Source organism: Salmo trutta, chromosome 5 (genome assembly GCF_901001165.1).
Source record: "Salmo trutta chromosome 5, fSalTru1.1, whole genome shotgun sequence".
In the NCBI taxonomy this organism is placed as follows: Eukaryota; Metazoa; Chordata; class Actinopteri; order Salmoniformes; family Salmonidae; genus Salmo; species Salmo trutta.
Window position 1 is genome coordinate 61,092,272 of NC_042961.1, and position 19,801 is coordinate 61,112,072.

A 19,801-nucleotide genomic window follows, 5' to 3' on the forward strand; every position below is an offset into this window, starting at 1 on the left:
AACATCTCTATGATTTTTTAAATTGCTTTATTGGCTCTCCATGATCTACACCAGGGGTGTCCAAGTCATTTAGTCCCGGGGCCTCATTTGGTCTTCAACGAGGTCCGCAGGGAAAATGTGTTATATTTCCTCGCTGTCAAAATGAGCCAAAAATAGTCTTTGATGCATGTTTTTTTTTTAATGTTCGATGTTCCCTGACTGTCTAGCTTTAATTTCGGTGATTAATAGCGAGAGTCAAGAAACTGTACGAATACAAGATATAGGACTGCTTGATGTATGGCGCAACTTCCACATGTCAGATAGAGAATATACTTTTTACTCAGGCCCCCCTCCTCACTGAATACCCCAAGTTAGATGACTTTTTCCATGTAAAGTGCAGAAAGGCACAGGCTTAAGGATTGTAGGATCCGGCAGAGCGACTTAATCATAATAGAGTTTACACCTCAATCACAAACCAATAAATACTATATGGAGGCTTAATACAAGCATGCTGAATGATCCAGCATTCAAGGAATCAATAAAGACAGAAATGAACGTCTGGAGAAATATCCCCTGCTACATTGTGGGATGCAGCTAAGGCGGTTATTAGAGGGAAGAAGATCACAGCCACATCGTCTCAAGAAAAATATTAAAGCACAGAAACTGCTTAAATTACAGGAAACATTAGGAAGTTTAGAACGATCTCACAGTCATCTCAAAGACCCTCCTTATATTTATGTGAGAATCAAAAAGGTAAAACAGGAAATTGACCAGATGTATAGTGAAGAAGAAGAGAAGGTCAGGTTGCTGAAACTCAGTCAGTAAGACAGCATTGAATGAGCTGTATTCCTCCATAAGCAAACAACAAAACGCTCACCCAGAGGCGGCGCTCCTAGTAGCCGGGGACTTTAAATGCAGAGAAACTTAAATCCGTTTTACCAAATTTCTATCAGCATGTCACATGTGCAACCAGAGGGAAAATAATTCTGGACCATCTATACTCCACACACAGAAACGCACACAAAGCTCTCCCTCGCCCTCCATTTGGCAAATCTGACCATAATTCTATCCTTCCGATTCCTGCTTACAAGCAAAAAATAAACTAGGAAGCACCAGTGACTCAGGTACAGGATGGCAACAACAACAACAACTGCCCGAGTTACACCAGGAACGCACAATCCCTCCATCAGTGCTCAGACTGTCCGCAATAGGCTGAGAGAGGCTGGACTGAGAGCTTGTAGGCCTGTTGTAAGGCAGGACCTCTCCAGACATCACCGGCAACAACGTCGCCTATGGGCACAAACCCACCGTCGCTGGACCAGACAGGACTGGCAAAAAGTGCTCTTCACTGATGAGTCGCGGTTTTGTCTCACCAGGGGTGATGGTCGGATTCGTGTTTATCGTCGAAGGAATGAGCGTTACACCGAGGCCTGTACTCTGGAGCGGGATCGATTTGGAGGTGGAGGGTCCGTCATGGTCTGGGGCGGTGTGTCACAGCATCATCGGACTGAGCTTGTTGGCATTGCCGGCAATCTCAACGCTGTGCGTTACAGGGAAGACATCCTCCTCCCTCATGTGGTACCCTTCCTGCAGGCTCATCCTGACATGACCCTCCAGCATGACAATGCCAACAGCCATATTGCTCGTTCTGTGTTTGATTTCCTGCAAGACAGGAATGTCAGTGTTCTGCCATGGCCAGCGAAGAGCCCGGATTTCAATCCCATTGAGCACGTCAGGAAACTGTTGGATCAGAGGGTGAGGGCTAGGGCCACTCCCCCCAGAAATATCCGGGAACTTGCAGGTGCCTTGGTGGAAGAGTGGGGTAACATCTCACAGCAAGAACTGGCAAATCTGGTGCAGTCCATGAGGAGACACACTGCAGTACTTAATGCACACCAAATACTGACTGTTACTTTTGATTTTGACCCCCCCTTTGTTCAGGGAAACATTATTCAATTTCTGTTAGTCACATGTCTGTGGAACTTGTTCAGTTTATGTCTCAGTTGTTGAATCTTGTTATGTTCATACAAATATTTACACATGTTAAGTTTGCTGAAAATAAACGCAGTTGACAGTGAGGGGACGTTTCTTTTTTTGCTGAGTTTATATTAAACAGAAATGGAGGAGGAACTTAACATTAACACCCATTTACGGTAAAAATTCAAAACAACTTCTTAAAAAAGCCTAAGCAGTTTTTAATTGAGTAGAACTGTAGCTAACAATCAGTAGATCTACGTACGAAGCTATTCTACATAGTTTTATCTCTGGTGTCCTCTGCAGCAGTCTCCGTAGCAGATCATTCTCTTCCTGGTACTCTGCTACAGTTTCCTCAACCGCACCAAGAATCTCCACAGCAGCAGATGCCGTTAAACATTCATTTAACAACAAACGAAACGACTGTAGTTTAGACGTTTTCAGTGGACTGAGAGTTGGGTGTTCAGCTAGTATGGCTTCTTGATGTGGGTCCATCTGATCACATTCACTTTTCACACAGGAAGGAGTGAATATGGAGTCTCTGGTATCAAAGAACCCTTGAAGCTGCTCTTCCTGCTGACTGGTCCTGACTTCCTCTTGATCCTCTTTCATCTTTGTGGCCTCTGGGTCCTCCTGTCCCAGACTGGGACTCCACTCCTGCTGCTCAGGGGGAACCTCCTCTTCAGAGACAGAGAGCGGCAGGCAGTCTGGAGGGAAGGAGAGGATGAGCAGAGGTTACCTATACAGCATAGAATTAAATAGAACACTTGAATGATACACATGAATTCTAGATCTCTGTGATCTATATAGTGAAGGAGGAGTCGAACCTCCATAGTTAAAGCCTGTGTCTGAGGTTGAGGGTCCATTGAAAATACGGTACAACAACTTTCAACCAACCTTTACTTGGAGATACTTTATTCTCGAATTTAGAAGGCACCTGTGTCTTAAAAACACTTTTTTTTTTTATACCCCTTGTTTGCTGCCGGACCACTCACATTTCCCAGCATCTTTTCTGGTACTAGTCATTCATTCATCTCGGTTACCCAGAATTAAAATTCTCCAGCGAAAGTTAGTCATTTCGTGTTTTACTTCTGGGGGGGGGGGGGACTGCCGATAACAATTGTGATTAAGTCTCCTCCCTCGTAAATGTAAACTCTTTTTGCCGTGGAATCCATTTATCATCCACACACACAGCCTTGAAAAATCACAGCATCAGGTTAAGATTTTGCCTCACTGGAACTAAGGGGCCTAGCCCGAACCATGAAAAACAGCCCCAGACCGTTATTCCTCCTCCACCAAACTTTACAGTTGACAGTATGCACTGGGGCAGGTAGCGTTCCCCTGGCATCCGCCAAATGCAGATTTGTCCGTTGGAGTGCTTGATGGTAAAGTGTGATTCATTACTCCAGAGAACACGTTTCCACTGCTCCAGAGTCCAATGGCGGCGAGATTTACATCACTCCAGCCAACGCTTGGCATTGTGATCTTAGGTTTGCATGCGGCTGCTCGGCCACGGAAACCCATTTCATGAAGCTCCCGACTAACAGTTATTGTGCTGAACTTGCTTCCAGCTTCAGTTTGGAACTCGGTAGTGAGTGTTGCAACCAACGATTTTCACGCGTTACACACTTCAGCACTCGGAAGTCCCGTTCTGTGAGCTTGTGTGTCCTACCACTTCGAGGCTGAGCCGTTGTTGCTCCTAGAAGTTTCCACTTCACAATAACAGCACTTACACTTGACGCAGGCTAGAAATGTGTTGGCGTCCTATGATGGCGCTACATTGAAAGTCACTGAGCTCTTCAGTAAGGCCATTCTACTGCCAATGTTTGACTATGGAGATTGCATGGCTGTGTGCTCGATTTTATACACCTGGCAGCAACAGGTGTGCTGAAATAACCAAATCCACTAATTTGAAGGGGTAGGGAAAGGGGATACCTAGTCAGTTGTATAACTGAATGCCTTCAACTGAAATGTGTCTTCCGCATTTAACCCAACCCCTCTGAATCAGAGAGGTGCGGAGGAGCTGCCATAATCGACATCCACGTCTTCGGAGCCCGGGGAACAGTGGGGTTAATTGCCTTGCTCAGGGGTAGAAAGACAGATTTTTACCTTGTCAGCTCGGGGATTCGATCCAGCAACCTTTCGGGTTACTGGCCCAACACTCTAACCACTAGGCTACCTGCCGCCTGTGTCCGCATACTGCTGTATTCATAGTGTACCTTCAGCAATAGACGCTGAAGGTAATTATAGTTTATAACCCTTAGACCCTTATTTAATAAATGACATAACAAAGGTGTCTAGATTTGGGCTAAGCTATGATCTAATACAGCCTGCAGATGACTGTCTGCCATTTCAAATAGTCTTGTGACAAAAACAACTTTTTAAATCCATTCACGGTCAAAATGTTACAGTAGATGGGCTCTCGAGAGGCGTCACTACAGACCCTGGTTCGATCCTGGGCTGTATCACAACCGGCCGTGATTGGGAGTCCCATAGGGCAGCGCACAATTGGCCCAGTGTCGTCGGCGTTAGGCCGTCATTGTAAATAATGATTTGTTCTTAACTGACTTACCTAGTGATAAGAGAATTATCTATTAAAGGTAAATGAATCAATAGACCATGATGAATTATTAGTCATACAGAATGGTTAATGAATAATCAATGTAATGATCAATGTAGGGATAGATAAGTTTGATTAGTTCTAGAAAGTTCAGGAACCATGTGATAGGGAAAGGAATGTGTATATGCAATTACGAGGGATACCAGGAGACAGATGTTCCTGGGAGTGAAAGCTTCAAAGCATTTCTTATCTTGAGGGAAAGAAACAGGCGAGATCAGGGGAGTGATAAAGAGTGTGAGAAGTTTGTGGGGGAGACAGGTCACCAACAGTGTGTGTAAATGGATGTGCGTAAGAAAGCAATAACTATATAATGACTGTTTTGTTATCCTGACGGGAGAACGTTCTCTGAATAAAAGCTACAGATACCTTTTGCAGAAAGCTGAGTCCTTGCCTAATTATTTTAACCCATTGTCTTACAAACCTTGGGCATTAGTCAAGGCGAATTGATTCTTGATTATTATCATCAAAGATATAAAATTCCTTTAACACCTAGTTAAATAAGTAAAATAAAATTAACTGTTTTTAAGAAATGGTGATCACTGTTAGCCTAAACGGTATTCATTCAGTATAACTATAGTTAACTATCAGTAGATATTCATACGTACCTGTTCTATATAGTTGAACCTCTGATGTGATCTCCAGCAGTCTCCGTAGCCGATCATTCTCCTCCTGGTATTTCACTACCGTTTTCTCAACTTCCCCGAAAATCTCCACAGCAGCCGCCGTTAAACGATCATTTAAAAACACACGAAACGACTGTAGATGGGACATGTTTCAGTCGAATGAGAGTTGGGTATTCGGCTAGTATGGTTTCGTCCAAGTGGAAATAATAGTGGCCACAAACAAAAGAAACCCGCTGCTGTTGCATTAGTGGCAACCAAGACAATTATCGGGGTAAGTCTGCCAGTGACTTTTCGTAGCAGGTTAGGGTTAGCTACGACGATGCAATTGTCCACGACGCGACTGTACATACCACAATCGAGCCTTGAGAACAGTCTTGGTTTCTACTAATTACCACAGCCGCAAAGTCAAAATATCGTACAAATGGCTATATCGTCAACATTTATGATAACAAAATATAACTTTTTGGTCTTAATTTAAGGTTAGGCATAAGTGGTTAGATTTTAAATCACATTCTAATAAGATACATTGTAGAAATGGTTTGTGGCTGTGGTAACAAGCCACAGGGTTAGTAAATAAAATCTTTGCCGCCGATCCCAGTTTCACTTCCGCATTGTCTTCTTTTTCTGTAATATCAGCGGGATGAGATCCCATAAGTACAACACAGTGCCCCATGTGGATGGGGTTTTATTACAAGCTACAGACCAGTGAGAGTGGAAAGAAATAACTACAATATGGGGAAAACGTTATATTAAGTAATAGGGGGATCTAGGATGATCATTAATTGTATGAACAGAATTAAAAGACAAAACATTGCAACACAGGCGATTCCTGACAACTGCATCCACTTGAGACTGATGTGACAGCTTGCACTAAACCAGAGAAAATTAATAGCAATCATCAATTTCTTGAGGAACAGAATCAGAACCGCAAATAAAAGTGATCGATAATGTTCCGGAACAGAAGCATTATTTTAAAACCAAGGGAACCGGTTGATAACATTATTTTACATTTTTTCCAGTCCCACACAAAATGCAACAAAGTGCCTATGAAAAGCTCTCACTCTGTCACTCAAAAACGTATTCCAGTGTCTGCCTGCCAGCTGAAAATATTTGCCAGTGTGTGTCTCAGTGGGGCGTGTGTATGTGTAGGTTACCTGCCCCTCCCTTTCCGGAGCATAGGTTACTGCGCCTGCGTGACTAAGAAATTAGGGAGAAAGATTTTTCATTAGAGAATAAAGGATTCCCTTTTTCAATGCTAGTTAAGGATACTATAGTTAACACATTTCACAATGGATTTATTAACTACAAAGGGTAAGACGTATTTAAATGTTTATTCTGGTGCCGCTCTGCACACACAAGGTTGATAGATAGCTAGCTCTGGTCCAATGCTAAGCCAACTCTCGGAAGCTTAATTACATTCAAATCTCCTTCATAGATGCTGTTCCTCATAGGTATATTTCTGTGGGCTTATTTCAGATAAGCAAGATGCCCAGCACCAGTGGTGGAATAAGTATCCAATTGAGTAAAAGTAAAGATACCTTAATACAAAATGACTGAAGTAAAAGTGAAAGTCACCCAGTAAAATACAACTTCAGTAAAAGTCTAAAAGTATTTGGTTTTAAATATACTTAAGTATATTATGAGCATCCTTTCAATCACACCCTTCTCATTAACCTGTGGTGAGTTATTCACCATTTTTGATGAATAAAGAGAAAAATGATTGATTATTATTATATTATTATTAGTGCTCTGGTCCTATAAGAGCTCTTTGTCACTTCCCACGAGCCGGGTTGTGACAAAAACTCACACTCATTATTGTGTTTAATGAATGTATTGTATAGTGTGTGTGTGTGGCAGGCTTACAATGATGGCAAAAAAACAACATTTGAGAGTGCACTGATCCTGGTGCCAGAGGGGGTACGTAGCTGGAGGTTGAATGTTTGAAGCTGTACGGGACTATAAAAAGTTTGGGAACCACTGGATTAGAGCATTGATCGAAAATTCAAGCCTGATGCAACCTGAGCCTGATGAGCCATACATTAAATACATCTTGCGTGGACTTGGATTGATAACGTTATATAGAGGTTCTGTCCACCACCACTGGTCATCTCAATTTACAGGTAGTGAGGCATTGAGAGGAGGACCATTCAAAAGGAGAAACCAGAGAACTCTCAGAGACGGGGAGACTTGGAGAAACCAGAGGCCTCTCAGTACAGAGAGACTTGGAGGAACCAGAGAACTCTCAGTACAGAGAGACTTGGAGAAACCAGAGGACTCTCAGTACAGAGAGACTTGGAGAAACCAGAGAACTCTCAGTAAAGAGAGACTTGGAGAAACCAGAGAACAGCTGGAAGAGGCAGAGAAGAGATAGAAGAAAATAAAAGTTAAATGGGATGATTTCTGAGGTTTGGAGGGCATAGCAGGATTTCTTATAAGCTTCCGGGTTAGAGTCCCACTCCTTGAAAGCGGCAGCTCTAGCCTTTAGCTCAGTGCAGATGCTGCCTGTAATCCATGGCTTCTGGTTGGGGTGTGTACGTACGGTCACTGTGAGGACGACGTCATCGATGCACTTATTGATGAAGCCAATGACTGATGTGGTGCACTCCTCAATGCCATCAGAGGAATCCCAGAACATATTCCAGTCTGTGCTAGTAAAATAGTCCTGTAGCTTAGCATCTGCTTCATCTGACCACTTTTTTTATTGATCAAGTCACTGCTGATCCTGGTTTAATTTTTGCTTGTAAGCAGGAATCAGGAGGATGGAATTATGGTCAGAGTTGCCAAATGGAGAGTGAGGGAGAGCTTTGTATGCGTCTCTGTGTGTGGAGTACAGGTGGTCCAGAATTATTTTCCCTCTGGTTGCACATTTAACATGCTGATAGAAATTTGGTTAAACTGATTTAAGTTTCCCTGCATTAAAGTCCCCGGTTACTAGGAGCGCCGCCTCTGGGTGAGCGTTTTGTTGTTTGCTTATGGAGGAATACAGCTCATTCAATGCTGTCTTAGTGCCAACCTCTGACTGAGTTGATATGTACACAGCTACGAAGAATACAGATGAGAACTCTCTCAGTAGGCAGTTGTAACGGCCGTCGTTCAAATGAGACCAAGGTGCAGCGGAGGATGTGTTCATCTTCAGGAATTTATTAAAGAAAGAACACGTTAGACAAAAACAAGAAACCGACAGCCAAACAGTCCTGTCAGGTTCAAACACTAAACAGAAACAATTACCCACAAAATCCAAAGGAAAAACATGCTCCTTATGTGTGACTCCCAATCAGCAACAATGAGCTTCAGCTGTGCCTGATTGGGAGCCACACACGGCCCAAAACAAAGAAATACAAAAACATAGAGAAAGGAACATAGAACGCCCACCCAATGTAACACCCTGGCCTAACCAAAATAAAGAACAAAAAACCCCTCTCTATGGCCAGGGCGTTACAGCAGTGTGGTCTACAGGTTATCATGATATACTCTACCTCAGGCGAGCAATAGCTCGAGACTTCCTTAGATATAGTGCACCATCTGTTATTTACAAAAATACATAGTCCGCTCCCCCTTTCCTGGTGGAAGAAGCTAGCAGCTGAATAGCTAACTAGCTACCAGTCAACTTAAAATGTCTCAACAACAGTCGTTTCATGTGTTTTTAAATGAGCGCTTAACTTCGGCTGCTGTGAAGATTTTCGTGAAGTTGAGAAAACGGTAGTGGAATACCAGGAGGAGAATGATCGCTACGGAGACTGCTGGAGATCACATCAGAGGTTCAACTATGTAGAACAGGTTCGTATGTAAATCTACTGATAGCTAGCTATAGTTATAATCAATGAATACTGTTTTGATATAGATTATTCAATTGTTGATATCAATAATTGCCGAATTGCTGATATATTAGCATATGGTTATGATAATTAACACTGAAAACCAATCAGCTTCAAGTGACCACTTTTCCCTGAAATAATGTTACTTGCAGGTGGCAGAAGCCATTAACGTGCTGCACTTTAACACAGATAGAGTAATGAGACAGATATGTACACTACTGGTCACACGTTTTAGAACACCTACACTTTGAAGGGTTTTTCTTCATTTTTACTATTTTCTACATTGAAGAATAATAGTGAAGACATCAAAAATATGAAATAACACATATAGAATCATTTAGTAAACAAAAAAGTGTTATATTTTATATTTGAGATTCTTCAAATAGCCACCCTTTGCTTAATGACAGCTTTGCACACTCTTGGCATTCTCTCAACCAGCTTCACCTGGAATGCTTTTCCAACAGTCTTGAAGGAGTTCCCACATATGCTGAGCACTTGTTGGCTGCTGGAGGAGGAGGAGTTTACAAGCGAGGCTGCTTTTCCATCACTCTGCGGTCCGACTCATTCCAAACCATGTCAATTTGGTTGAGTTATAGGATTATCGAGGCCAGGTCATCTGATGTAGCACTCCATCACTCTCCTTCTTGGTAAAATAGCCCTTACACAGCCTGGAGGTGTTTTTACAGTTCATTGACTACAGCTCAGCATTCAACACCACCTTCCAAGCTCATCATTAAGCTTGAGGCCCTGGGTCTCAACACCACCCTGTGCAACTGGGTCCTGGACTTCCTGACGGGCCGCCCCCGCAGGTGGTGAAGGTAGGAAACAACATCTCCACTTCGCTGATCCTCAACACTGAGGCCCCACAAGGGTGCGTGCTCAGCCCCTCCTCAATGCTCAACGCCTCCAACTCAATCATCACGTTTGCAGACAACACAACAGTAGTAGGCTTGATTACCAACAACGACGAGACAGCCTATATGGAGGAAGTCAGGGCACTCGGAGTGTGGTGTCAGGAAAACAACCTCTCACTCAACGTCAACAAAACAAAGGAGATGATCGTGGACTTCAGGAAACAGCAGAGGGAGCACCCTCCTATTCACATTGACGGGACAGCAGTGGAGAAGGTGGAATGCTTTAAGTTACTTGGCGTACACATCACAAACAAACTGAAATGGTCCATCCACACAGACAGTGTGGTGAAGAAGGCGCAACAGCGCCTCTTCAACCTCAGGAGGCCGAAGAAATTTGGCTCGTCACCTAAAACCCTCACAACATTTTACAGATGCACAATTGAGAGCATCCTTTCGGGCTGTATTACCGCCTGGTACGGCAACTGCACCACCCGCAACCGCAAGGCTCTCCAGAGGGTGGTGCGGTCTGCACAACGCATCACCGGGGGCAAACTACCTGCCCTCCATGACCACATACAGCACCCAATGTCACAGGACGGCCAAAAAGATCATCAAGGACAACAACCACCCGAGCCACTGCCTTTTCACACCGCTACAATCCAGAAGGCGAGGTCAGTACAGGTGCATCAAAGCTGGGACCGAGAGACTGAAAAGCAGCTTCTATCTCAAGGCAATCAGTCTGCTAAACAGCAATCACTAACTGAGAGAGGCTGCTGCCTACATTGAGACCCAATCACTGGCCACTTTAATAAATGGATCACTAGTCACTTTAAACAATGCCACTTTAATAATGTTTACATATCTTACATTACTCAGATCATATGTACAGTTGAAGTCGGAAGTTTACATACACTTAGGTTGGAGTCATTAAAACTCGTTTTTCAACCACTCCACAAATGTTTTGTTAACAAACTAAAGTTTTGGCAAGTCAGTCATCTACTTTGTGCATGACACAAGTCATTTTCTCCAACAATTAATAACAGACATATTATTTCACTTATAATTCACTGTATCACAACTCCAGTGGGTCAGAAGTTTACATACATTAAGTTGACTGTGCCTTTAAACAGCTTGGGAAATTCCAGAAAATGATGTCATGGCTTCAGAAGCTTCTGATAGGCTAATTGACATAATTTGAGTCAATTGGAGGTGTACCTGTGGATGTATTTCAAGGTCTACCTTCAAACTCAGTGCCTCTTCGCTTGACGTCATGAGAAAATCCTCAAAAAACAAATTGTAGACCTCCACAGGTCTGGTTCATCCTTGGGAGCAATCTCCAAACACCTGAAGGTCCCACGTTCATCTGTACAAACAGTAGTATGCAAGTATAAACACCATGGGACCACACAGCCGTCATACCACTCAGGAAGACGTTTTGTCTTCTAGAGATTAAAGTACTTTGGTGCGATAAGTGCAAATCAATCCCAGAACAACAGCAAAGGACCTTGTGAAGATGCTGAAGGAAACAGGTACAAAAGTATCTATATCCACAGTAAAACGAGTCCCATATCGACATAACCTGAAAGGCCACTCAGCAAGGGAGAAGCCACTGCTCCAAAACCGCCATAAAAAAAGCCAGACTACGGTTTGCAACTGCACATTGGGACAAAGATCGTACCTTTTGGAAAAAATCCTCTGGTCTGATGAAACAAAAATAGAACTGTTTGGCCATAATGACCATTGTTATGTTTGGAGGAAAAAGGGGGAGTCTTGCAAGCCGAAGAACACCATCCCAACCGTGAAGCACGGGGGTGGAAGCATCATGTTGTGGGGGTGCTTTACTGCAGGAGGGACTGGTGCATTTCACAAAATAGATGGCATCATGAGGAGGGAAAATGATGTGGATATATTGAAGCAACATCTCAAGACATCAGTCAGGAAGTTAAAGCTTGGTCGCAAATGGGTCTTCCAAATGGACAATGACCCCAAGCATATTTCCAAAGTTGGCTTCAGGACAACAAAGTCAAGGTATTGGAGTGGCCATCACAAAGCCCTGACCTCAGTCCTATAAAACATTTGTGGGCAGAACTGAAAAAGCGTGTGCGAGTAAGGAGGCCTACAAATCTGACTCTGTTACACCAGCTCTGTCAGGAGGAATGAGCCAAAATTCACCCAACTTATTGTGGGAAGCTTGTGGAAGGCTACCCGAAACGTTTGACCCAAGTTAAACAATTTAAAGGCAATGCTACCAAATAATAATTTAGTGTATGTAAACTTCTGACCCACTGGGAATGTGATGAAAGAAATAAAAGCTGAAATAAATCTTTCTCTCTACTATTATTCTGACATTTCACATTCTTAAAATAAAGTGGTGATCCTAACTGACAGGGAAGTTTTACTAGGATTAAATGTCAGGAATTGTAAAAAACTGAGTTTAAATGAATTTGGCTAAGGTGTATGTAAACTTCCGACTTCAACTGTATATATTGTATTTTATACCATCCATTGCCGCTCGGCCATCGCTCATCCATATATTTTTATGTACATATTCTCATTCACCCCTTTAGATGTGTGTGTATTAGGTAGTTGTTGGGGAATTGTTAGATTACTTGGTAGATATTACTGCGCTGTCAGGAACTAGAAGCCAATAAAATGTGATTTGATTTGAGAATGAAGTCCCAAGCCGTTGCAGCTTTCAGGAGTCGCCTATGTTACAATGAGTTGTCTTTCAATTCAGTTCATACAATAAGTATTATAATATATTATAACGTTTTCCCTACATGTTGTTTTCGATTTCCATTCTCACAACCAGTCTGTACCTTGTAGTTAACGCTCCATCCACACAGTGGCGCTGTGCTGTGTTTATGGTCTTGCCACCCGCTGAAACAAACAGAAGGAAAATGCGCAAGTGAAATTACGAGGGGATTCGTTTTTTTGTGACCACTATTCTTTCCTCGTGGAAGAAGCTACCAGCTGAATTGCCAACTCGTTATCAGTCAACTTAAAATGTCTAAACAACAGTCGTTTCATATGTTTTTAAATGAGCGCTTAACTTCGGCTGCTGTGGAGATTTTCGGGGAAGTTGAGAAAACGGTAGTGAAATACCAGGAGGAGAATGATCGGCTACGGAGACTGCTGGAGATCACATCAGAGGTTCAACTATGTAGAACAGGTACGTATGTACAGAAACTGAAAGGTAAATAATGTGTGACCTATCGAATCCCTGAGCCGACTAGGTGAGAAATCTGTCCCTGTGCACTTGAGCAAAGCACTTAACCCTGATGTAACCTGTAATTGCTGCAGATAAGAGCGTCTGGTAAATTACACACATTTCAAGTGTAACGTATTGTACTTTTGGAGTCATTGTTTTTTTTTTATTGTAAATAAGAATATAATATATTTCTGAACACTTATACATTCACGTGGCTGCTACTATGATTATGGATAATCACGAATAAATCATGAATAATGAGCTTCATGTGTGCAAGGAATATGGGATCAAATACTACACTTCTGACTACTGTAATACACTAAGTTAATTTATCCAAACGCTTATGACTTCTTCACGTTGGGGGACTAGATACATAAAGTGCTTTGATTTCTAAATGGTAAAACGGATATTATGAACATTTGATCTCAAATCCCAAATTCTGGAATATAGAGCCACATTTGTAAATGTTAGTTTCACTGTCTAAATAAATACATAGGGGAGTGTAAACCTCTGCTATTCCTTCCCTCCAGACTCCCTGCAGCTCTCTGTCTCTGAAGAGGAGGTTCCCCCTGAGCAGCAGGAGTGGAGTCCCAGTCTGGGGCAGAAGGACCCAGAGACCAGAAAGATGAAAGAGGAACAAGAGGAAGTCAGGACCAGTCAGCAGGAAGAGCAGCTTCAAGGGCTCGTTGATACCAAAGACTCCATATTCACTCCTCCCTGTGTGAGAAGTGAATGTGATCAGATGGACCCACATCAAGAAGCCATACTAGCTGAACACCCAACTCTCAGTCCACTGAAAACGTCTAAACTACAGTTGTTTCGTGTGTTGTTAAATGAATGTTTAACGGCATCTGCTGCTGTGGAGATTCTTGGTGCGGTTGAGGAAACTGTAGCAGAGTACCAGGAAGAGAATGATCTGCTACGGAGACTGCTGCGGAGGACACCAGAGATAAAACTATGTAGAATAGGTTTGTACGTAGATCTAATACCTAGCTAGCTACGGTTCTACTTAGTTAATAAACTGTTTCCGGTAACAGGGATCTCCATTGCATCCATTTTTAAAGAACAGTTTATAATATAGCTAAGATTCACCGGGCATAATTAAAAAGTTATCTGTCAGGAAAAGATGATTGAAATAGCTTATGAAGCACAGCCTTTCTGACTCCAATGTATTTCATTAGAGACTGTGAGTACGTTTACGTTCACACTAGTAATTCAATATTATATTGATGATGGCAGTAGGCAGAGTACGGCTTCAGTCCTGTAGACCCCTGACTCTGCTCATCTTAAACGCCGTGAGGTCATAATAGAAGTAAGCATACGGTGACCAAAACATCTAGTTTTCTGAGAAATCTCTCAAATTATTAGGACATGTACAAACTTTATTAAAATATCAAGTTTGGGAGCAGTACAACTATTTTTATCTGTATTGCACATTATTTTAGCTACTGTTATTATTTTGGATCAATACCAATAAAGACATTTTCAAATAAAAAATCATTGACATCTATAATTCACATTTGTGATTCAAGTGTTGTATTTAATTCTGTAATGTATAAATAACATCTGTTCTTCCTCTCCTTCCCTCCAGACTCCCTGCAGTTCTCTCTTTCTCTCTCTGAAGAGGAAGTTCCCCCTGAGCAGCAGCACTGTGAGCAGGAGTGGAGCCCCAGTCTGGGGCAGGAGGACCCAGAGACCACACAGATTAAAGAGGAACAGGAGGAAGTCAGGACCAGTCAGGAGGAAGAGCAGCTTCAAGGGCTCTTTGATACCAAAGACTCCATATTCACTACTTCCTGTGTGAAAAGTGAATGTGATCTGGAGGACCCACTTCAGTCTTTGACTCTTCCCCAAACCCAGACTGTGGAGAACAGAGAGAGTGACTCTAAACCAGTGGATCTCAAACCTTTTGTCACTGTGACCCACATTAAGGGTCTCAACATTCCCTGTGACCCTCCAGATAATCAAAACAATGCCTCCAGCCACAGTTCAGCTGTAAGCAGCGACACAGTAGGACTTGACAGCAGCCCACAATTGGATCCCAGTCCACTATTGGAGAAACACTGTTCCAAACCCAGCACTACATCTAGAAAAACTCACTGCTGCCGTGACTGTGGAGAAACGTTTGCTCTGAAAGCTGACCTGCAGAGACATGTGACTCTCTTCAGTAAGATACCCAGTGAATGTAGTTCCTGCCAAAAACGCTACAACTCCACCTGTAAACTGAAGGCCCATGTCCGACTGTGTCACGGTGGGAAACCCTATATCTGCCCTGTTTGTGGAAAGACCTTCAAACACAAAGGTGGTCTCCCCAGGCACATGAGGATTCACACAGGAGAGAAACCATTTATCTGTGGTGACTGTGGGAAAAGCTTCAATCGGAAGGTGAGCCTAACCAGGCATAAAATGACTCACACCAGAGAGAAACCATTCAGCTGTGGTGACTGTGGGAAAAACTTCGGTCTCAAAAGGAACCTAGCCAGGCATAAACTGACTCACACAGGAGAGAAGCCATTCACCTGTGGTGACTGTGGGAAAAGCTTCAATCGCAAGGATACCTTAACTATGCACAAATTGACTCACACCAGAGAGAAACTATTTAGCTGTCATGACTGTGGGAAAAGCTTCAATCGGAAGGTGCGCCTAACCAGGCATAAAATTACTCACACAGGAGAGAAACCATTCAGCTGTGGTGACTGTGGGAAAAGCTTCAATCAGAAGGTGAGCCTAACCAGGCACAAATTGACTCACATCAGAGAGAAACCATTCAGCTGTGGTGAGTGTGGGAAAAGCTTCGGTCTCGAAAGGAACCTAGCCAGGCATAAATTGACTCACACAGGAGAGAAGCCATTCACCTGTGGTGACTGTGGGAAAAGCTTCAATCGCAAGGATACCTTAAATATGCACAAATTGACTCACAGCAGAGAGAAACCATTTAGCTGTGGTGACTGTGGGAAAAGCTTCAACCGGAAACAACATGGCTGCTCAGTCTGATAAAATATTAATTCAGAAGACTAATCTGCTGACGTGGAAAACATCCACAAAGAAAGTAAATGAGGACACAGAGAGGGGACTAAGAGAGTATTGAGATACACCTGTGGACCAACTCTAACTGGTCCTCCTGATCCTGCTCAGTCCAATGTCACAGTAATGATATAATGGGGCTGTTGTCTGAACCTGACAGGTAATATTGCTACTCTTTGTGTATGAAATGGACAATCTGCAGTTCAGACAACCACCACTTTTTAGGTTAACAACTGAGGGATGGGGTTGGAGAGTTGTGAACATTCAATGTCGTAGTCAGATATGGATACAAGATGTCCAGATGTAACGTAGGATTCCCAATAGGTGGCCCGTTGGGTGATTTTATTTGGCCCCAAGTTTTTTGATTAAAACAAGATAATATTTTGAATTTTTGTATTTTTTAATCGTTGTTGAATTTTTTTTACATGAATTGAGGGAATATGTTCCCAAGTATTCCCATGTGTAAATAGATTTACAGTATCAGTCAAAAGTTTGGATACACCTACTCATTCAAGGGTTTTTCTTTATTTTGACTATTTTCTACATTGTAGAATAACAGTGAAGACAAACTATGAAGTAACATATGGAGTCATGTATTAACCAAAGTGTTAAATCAAAATATATGTAATATTTTGGATTCTTCAAAGTAGCCACCCAGATGTATCCGATCTCAAGAAATTGTACAAAACATCCCCCTTATATAATCAATGTGAGCGTTACATAACCAGGGGAGTAGTGATTGGATAAGGGGGAAGATTTGTAACCAGGGGAGTAGTGATTGGATAAGGGGGATGTTTTGTAACCAGGGGAGTAGTGATTGGATAAGGGGGGATGTTTTGTAACCAGGGGAGTAGTGATTGGATAAGGGGATGTAACTAGGGGAGTAGTGATTGGATAAGGGGATGTAACCAGGGGAGTAGTGATTGGATAAGGGGGATGTTTTGTAACTAGGGCAGTAGTGATTGGATAAGGGGATGTAACCAGGGAGTAGTGATTGGATAAGGGAGATGTTTTGGAACCAGGGGAGTAGTGATTGGATAAGGGGGTATTCCTGTATTGTGTGAATCAGATTTAACTGGTTGAGGGAGGAGTTTACAAGCGAGGCTGGACTGTATATAAGTCATTGTTGGCAAGTTATTTTTCTTTGTCTGTAGACGGCCTGTTTTTAGAACCTCTCTCTCTGGGGCCTTTTTGCTAAATATTCTACTGCTGTATTTTGTTGTTAACGTTTTCTGAATTCTAAGACATCAGTTAGAGGTAAGCTTCCGCTTTTTATCCACACGTGCAGGGTCATGTAATTTGTATTTTTCTTTAGGAGGAACAGGATTGTGTTTCCTGGAGGTGGAGAGCTAGAGAATCCATAGGATGAGTAGACTGATTATAAAGGGCTTTGCTTGAATAAATACTGGCTGTGCATTTCCTCTGGAGGGGCCACCGACCGAAATAGACCAGAGGGTTTCCTCTCTTTGTTACTGTGTTGAGTCCATGCTTTGGGGTGTGTATGAAAATGTCTCAGGGTGTTAGGCTAAGGCATGACAAGGTGAGTATACCTCTTTCGTCTCGTGGGACACTAGGTCCCATTACGGTGAGGAACTCCAGGTCCACAGATGAAGGGTTTGGGGTGCACTAAGGTATTAAAAACGAAGGTATTTATTTAATAATAAGTTGCAGAGCTGAGAAATTATTCTCACCATGAACTTCTGGTGTTATTGCCCTAGGAGATCCTGATGAACTTCGACCCCTGAGCTGACGTCCCGCTGAGTGGTTGTTAATAGAAAACGTTTCAGAGCTGGTATTTAAGATACTCTTTGAAGAGGCGTTGTTTCAGATGTTTTCCGAAGATGGACAGGGACTCTGCTGTCCTAGCTTCAGGGGGAAGATGGGCAGGGACTCTGCTGTTCTAGCTTCAGGGGGAAGATGGACAGGGACTCTGCTGTCCTAGCTTCAGGGGTAAGATGAACAGGGTCTCTGCTGTCCTAGCTTCAGGGGGAAGATGGGCAGGGACTCTGCTGTCCTAGCTTCAGGGGGAAGATGGGCAGGGACTCTGCTGTCCTAGCTTCAGGGGGAAGATGGGCAGGGACACTGCTGTCCTAGCTTTAGGGGGAAGATGGACAGGGACTCTGCTGTCCTAGCTTCAGGGGGAAGATGGGCAGGGACTCTGCTGTCCTAGCTTTAGGGGGAAGATGGACATGGACTCTGCTGTCCTAGCTTCAGGGGGAAGATGGGCAGTGACTCTGCTGTCCTAGCTTTAGGGGGAAGATGGGCAGGGACTCTGCTGTCCTAGCTTCAGGGGGGAGATGGGCAGGGACTCTGCTGTCCTAGCTTCAGGGGGAAGATGGACAGGGACTCTGCTGTCCTAGCTTCAGGGGTAAGATGAACAGGGTCTCTGCTGTCCTAGCTTCAGGGGGAAGATGGATAGGGACTCTGCTGTCCTAGCTTCAGGGGGAAGATGGGCAGGGACTCTGCTGTCCTAGCTTTAGGGGGAAGATGGGCAGGGACTCTGCTGTCCTAGCTTCAGGGGGAAGATGGGCAGGGACTCTGCTGTCCTAGCTTCAGGGGGAAGATGGGCAGGGACTCTGCTCTCCTAGCTTTAGGGGGAAGATGGACAGGGACTCTGCTGTCCTAGCTTCAGGGGGAAGATGGGCAGGGACTCTGCTGTCCTAGCTTTAGGGGGAAGATGGACATGGACTCTGCTGTCCTAGCTTCAGGGGGAAGATGGGCAGGGACTCTGCTGTCCTAGCTTTAGGGGAAAGATGGGCAGGGACTCTGCTGTCCTAGCTTCAGGGGGAGATGGACAGGGACTGCTGTCCTAGCTTCAGGGGGAAGGTGGACAGGGACTCTGCTGTCCCAGCTTCAGGGGGAAGATGGTTCCACCATTGGGGGGCCAGGACAGAGAAGAGCTTGGACTGGGCTGAGCAGGAGCTGCACTCCTGTAGGGGTAGGAGGGCCAAGAGACCAGAGGTGGCAGAATGGAGGGTTGGGGTGTAGGGTTTGAGCGTAGCCTGCATGTCGGGAGGGACAGTTTCTCTTGCTGCTCTGTAGGTAAGCACCATGGTCTTGTGGTGGATGCAAGCATCGACTGGAAGCCAGTGGAGTGTGCGGAGGAGTGGGGTTACATGAGAGAACATGGGAAGGTTGAAAACCAGGTGGGCTGCCACGTTCTGGATAAGTTGCAGCGGTTTGATGGCACAAGGTGGGAGCCTAGCCAACAGCAAGTTGCAGTAGTCCAGACGGGAGAGGACAAGTGCATGGATTAGGACCAGCACCACTTGCTGTGTGGGATAGGGTCTTACTCTATGGATGTTGTAGAGCAGCTGAACTCAACTGGTGGACCGAGGTCTGGGTACGGACCCAGAGAAGGGTCAGTCCGGACCGGACATAACATTTTGTTATATAAAAGTCAATACATTATTTTTAGACAGCTTTTTAAAAATGACTTTCTTGCTCTCTCTCTAGAATCTACACCCACCTCTACTAGTGCCCAGTATAATCCAATCACGTGGTTATATGCAAATACAAGAGGCTGTGTCTTACCCAATCATAATTATCAAAATATCCTCTGCGGAACCTTGGGACAAGCAAGATGAGAGGTCAACCAAAGTCCTTGTCAATTCCCTGACAGCCCACCAATGTACATTTGTGTTGTGTTCACTGAGGATAGCTTGGGTTTTGGGAAAACACACAAAAACATTTTTTAGATG

At 43.7% G+C, this 19,801-nt stretch overlaps 1 protein-coding gene across 1 annotated transcript in view; it reads left to right on the forward strand.

Annotated features, from left to right (window-relative positions):
• LOC115194667 (zinc finger protein 251-like) overlaps positions 1 to 19,801 on the forward strand; it is a 110,782-nt gene that overhangs the window by 70,692 nt on the left and 20,289 nt on the right. Inside the window, exon 3 of the mRNA XM_029754540.1 lies at positions 13,607 to 14,044. Coding sequence (XP_029610400.1) covers positions 13,607 to 14,044 — 438 coding nt within the window. The remainder of the gene's footprint in view (positions 1 to 13,606; positions 14,045 to 19,801) is intronic.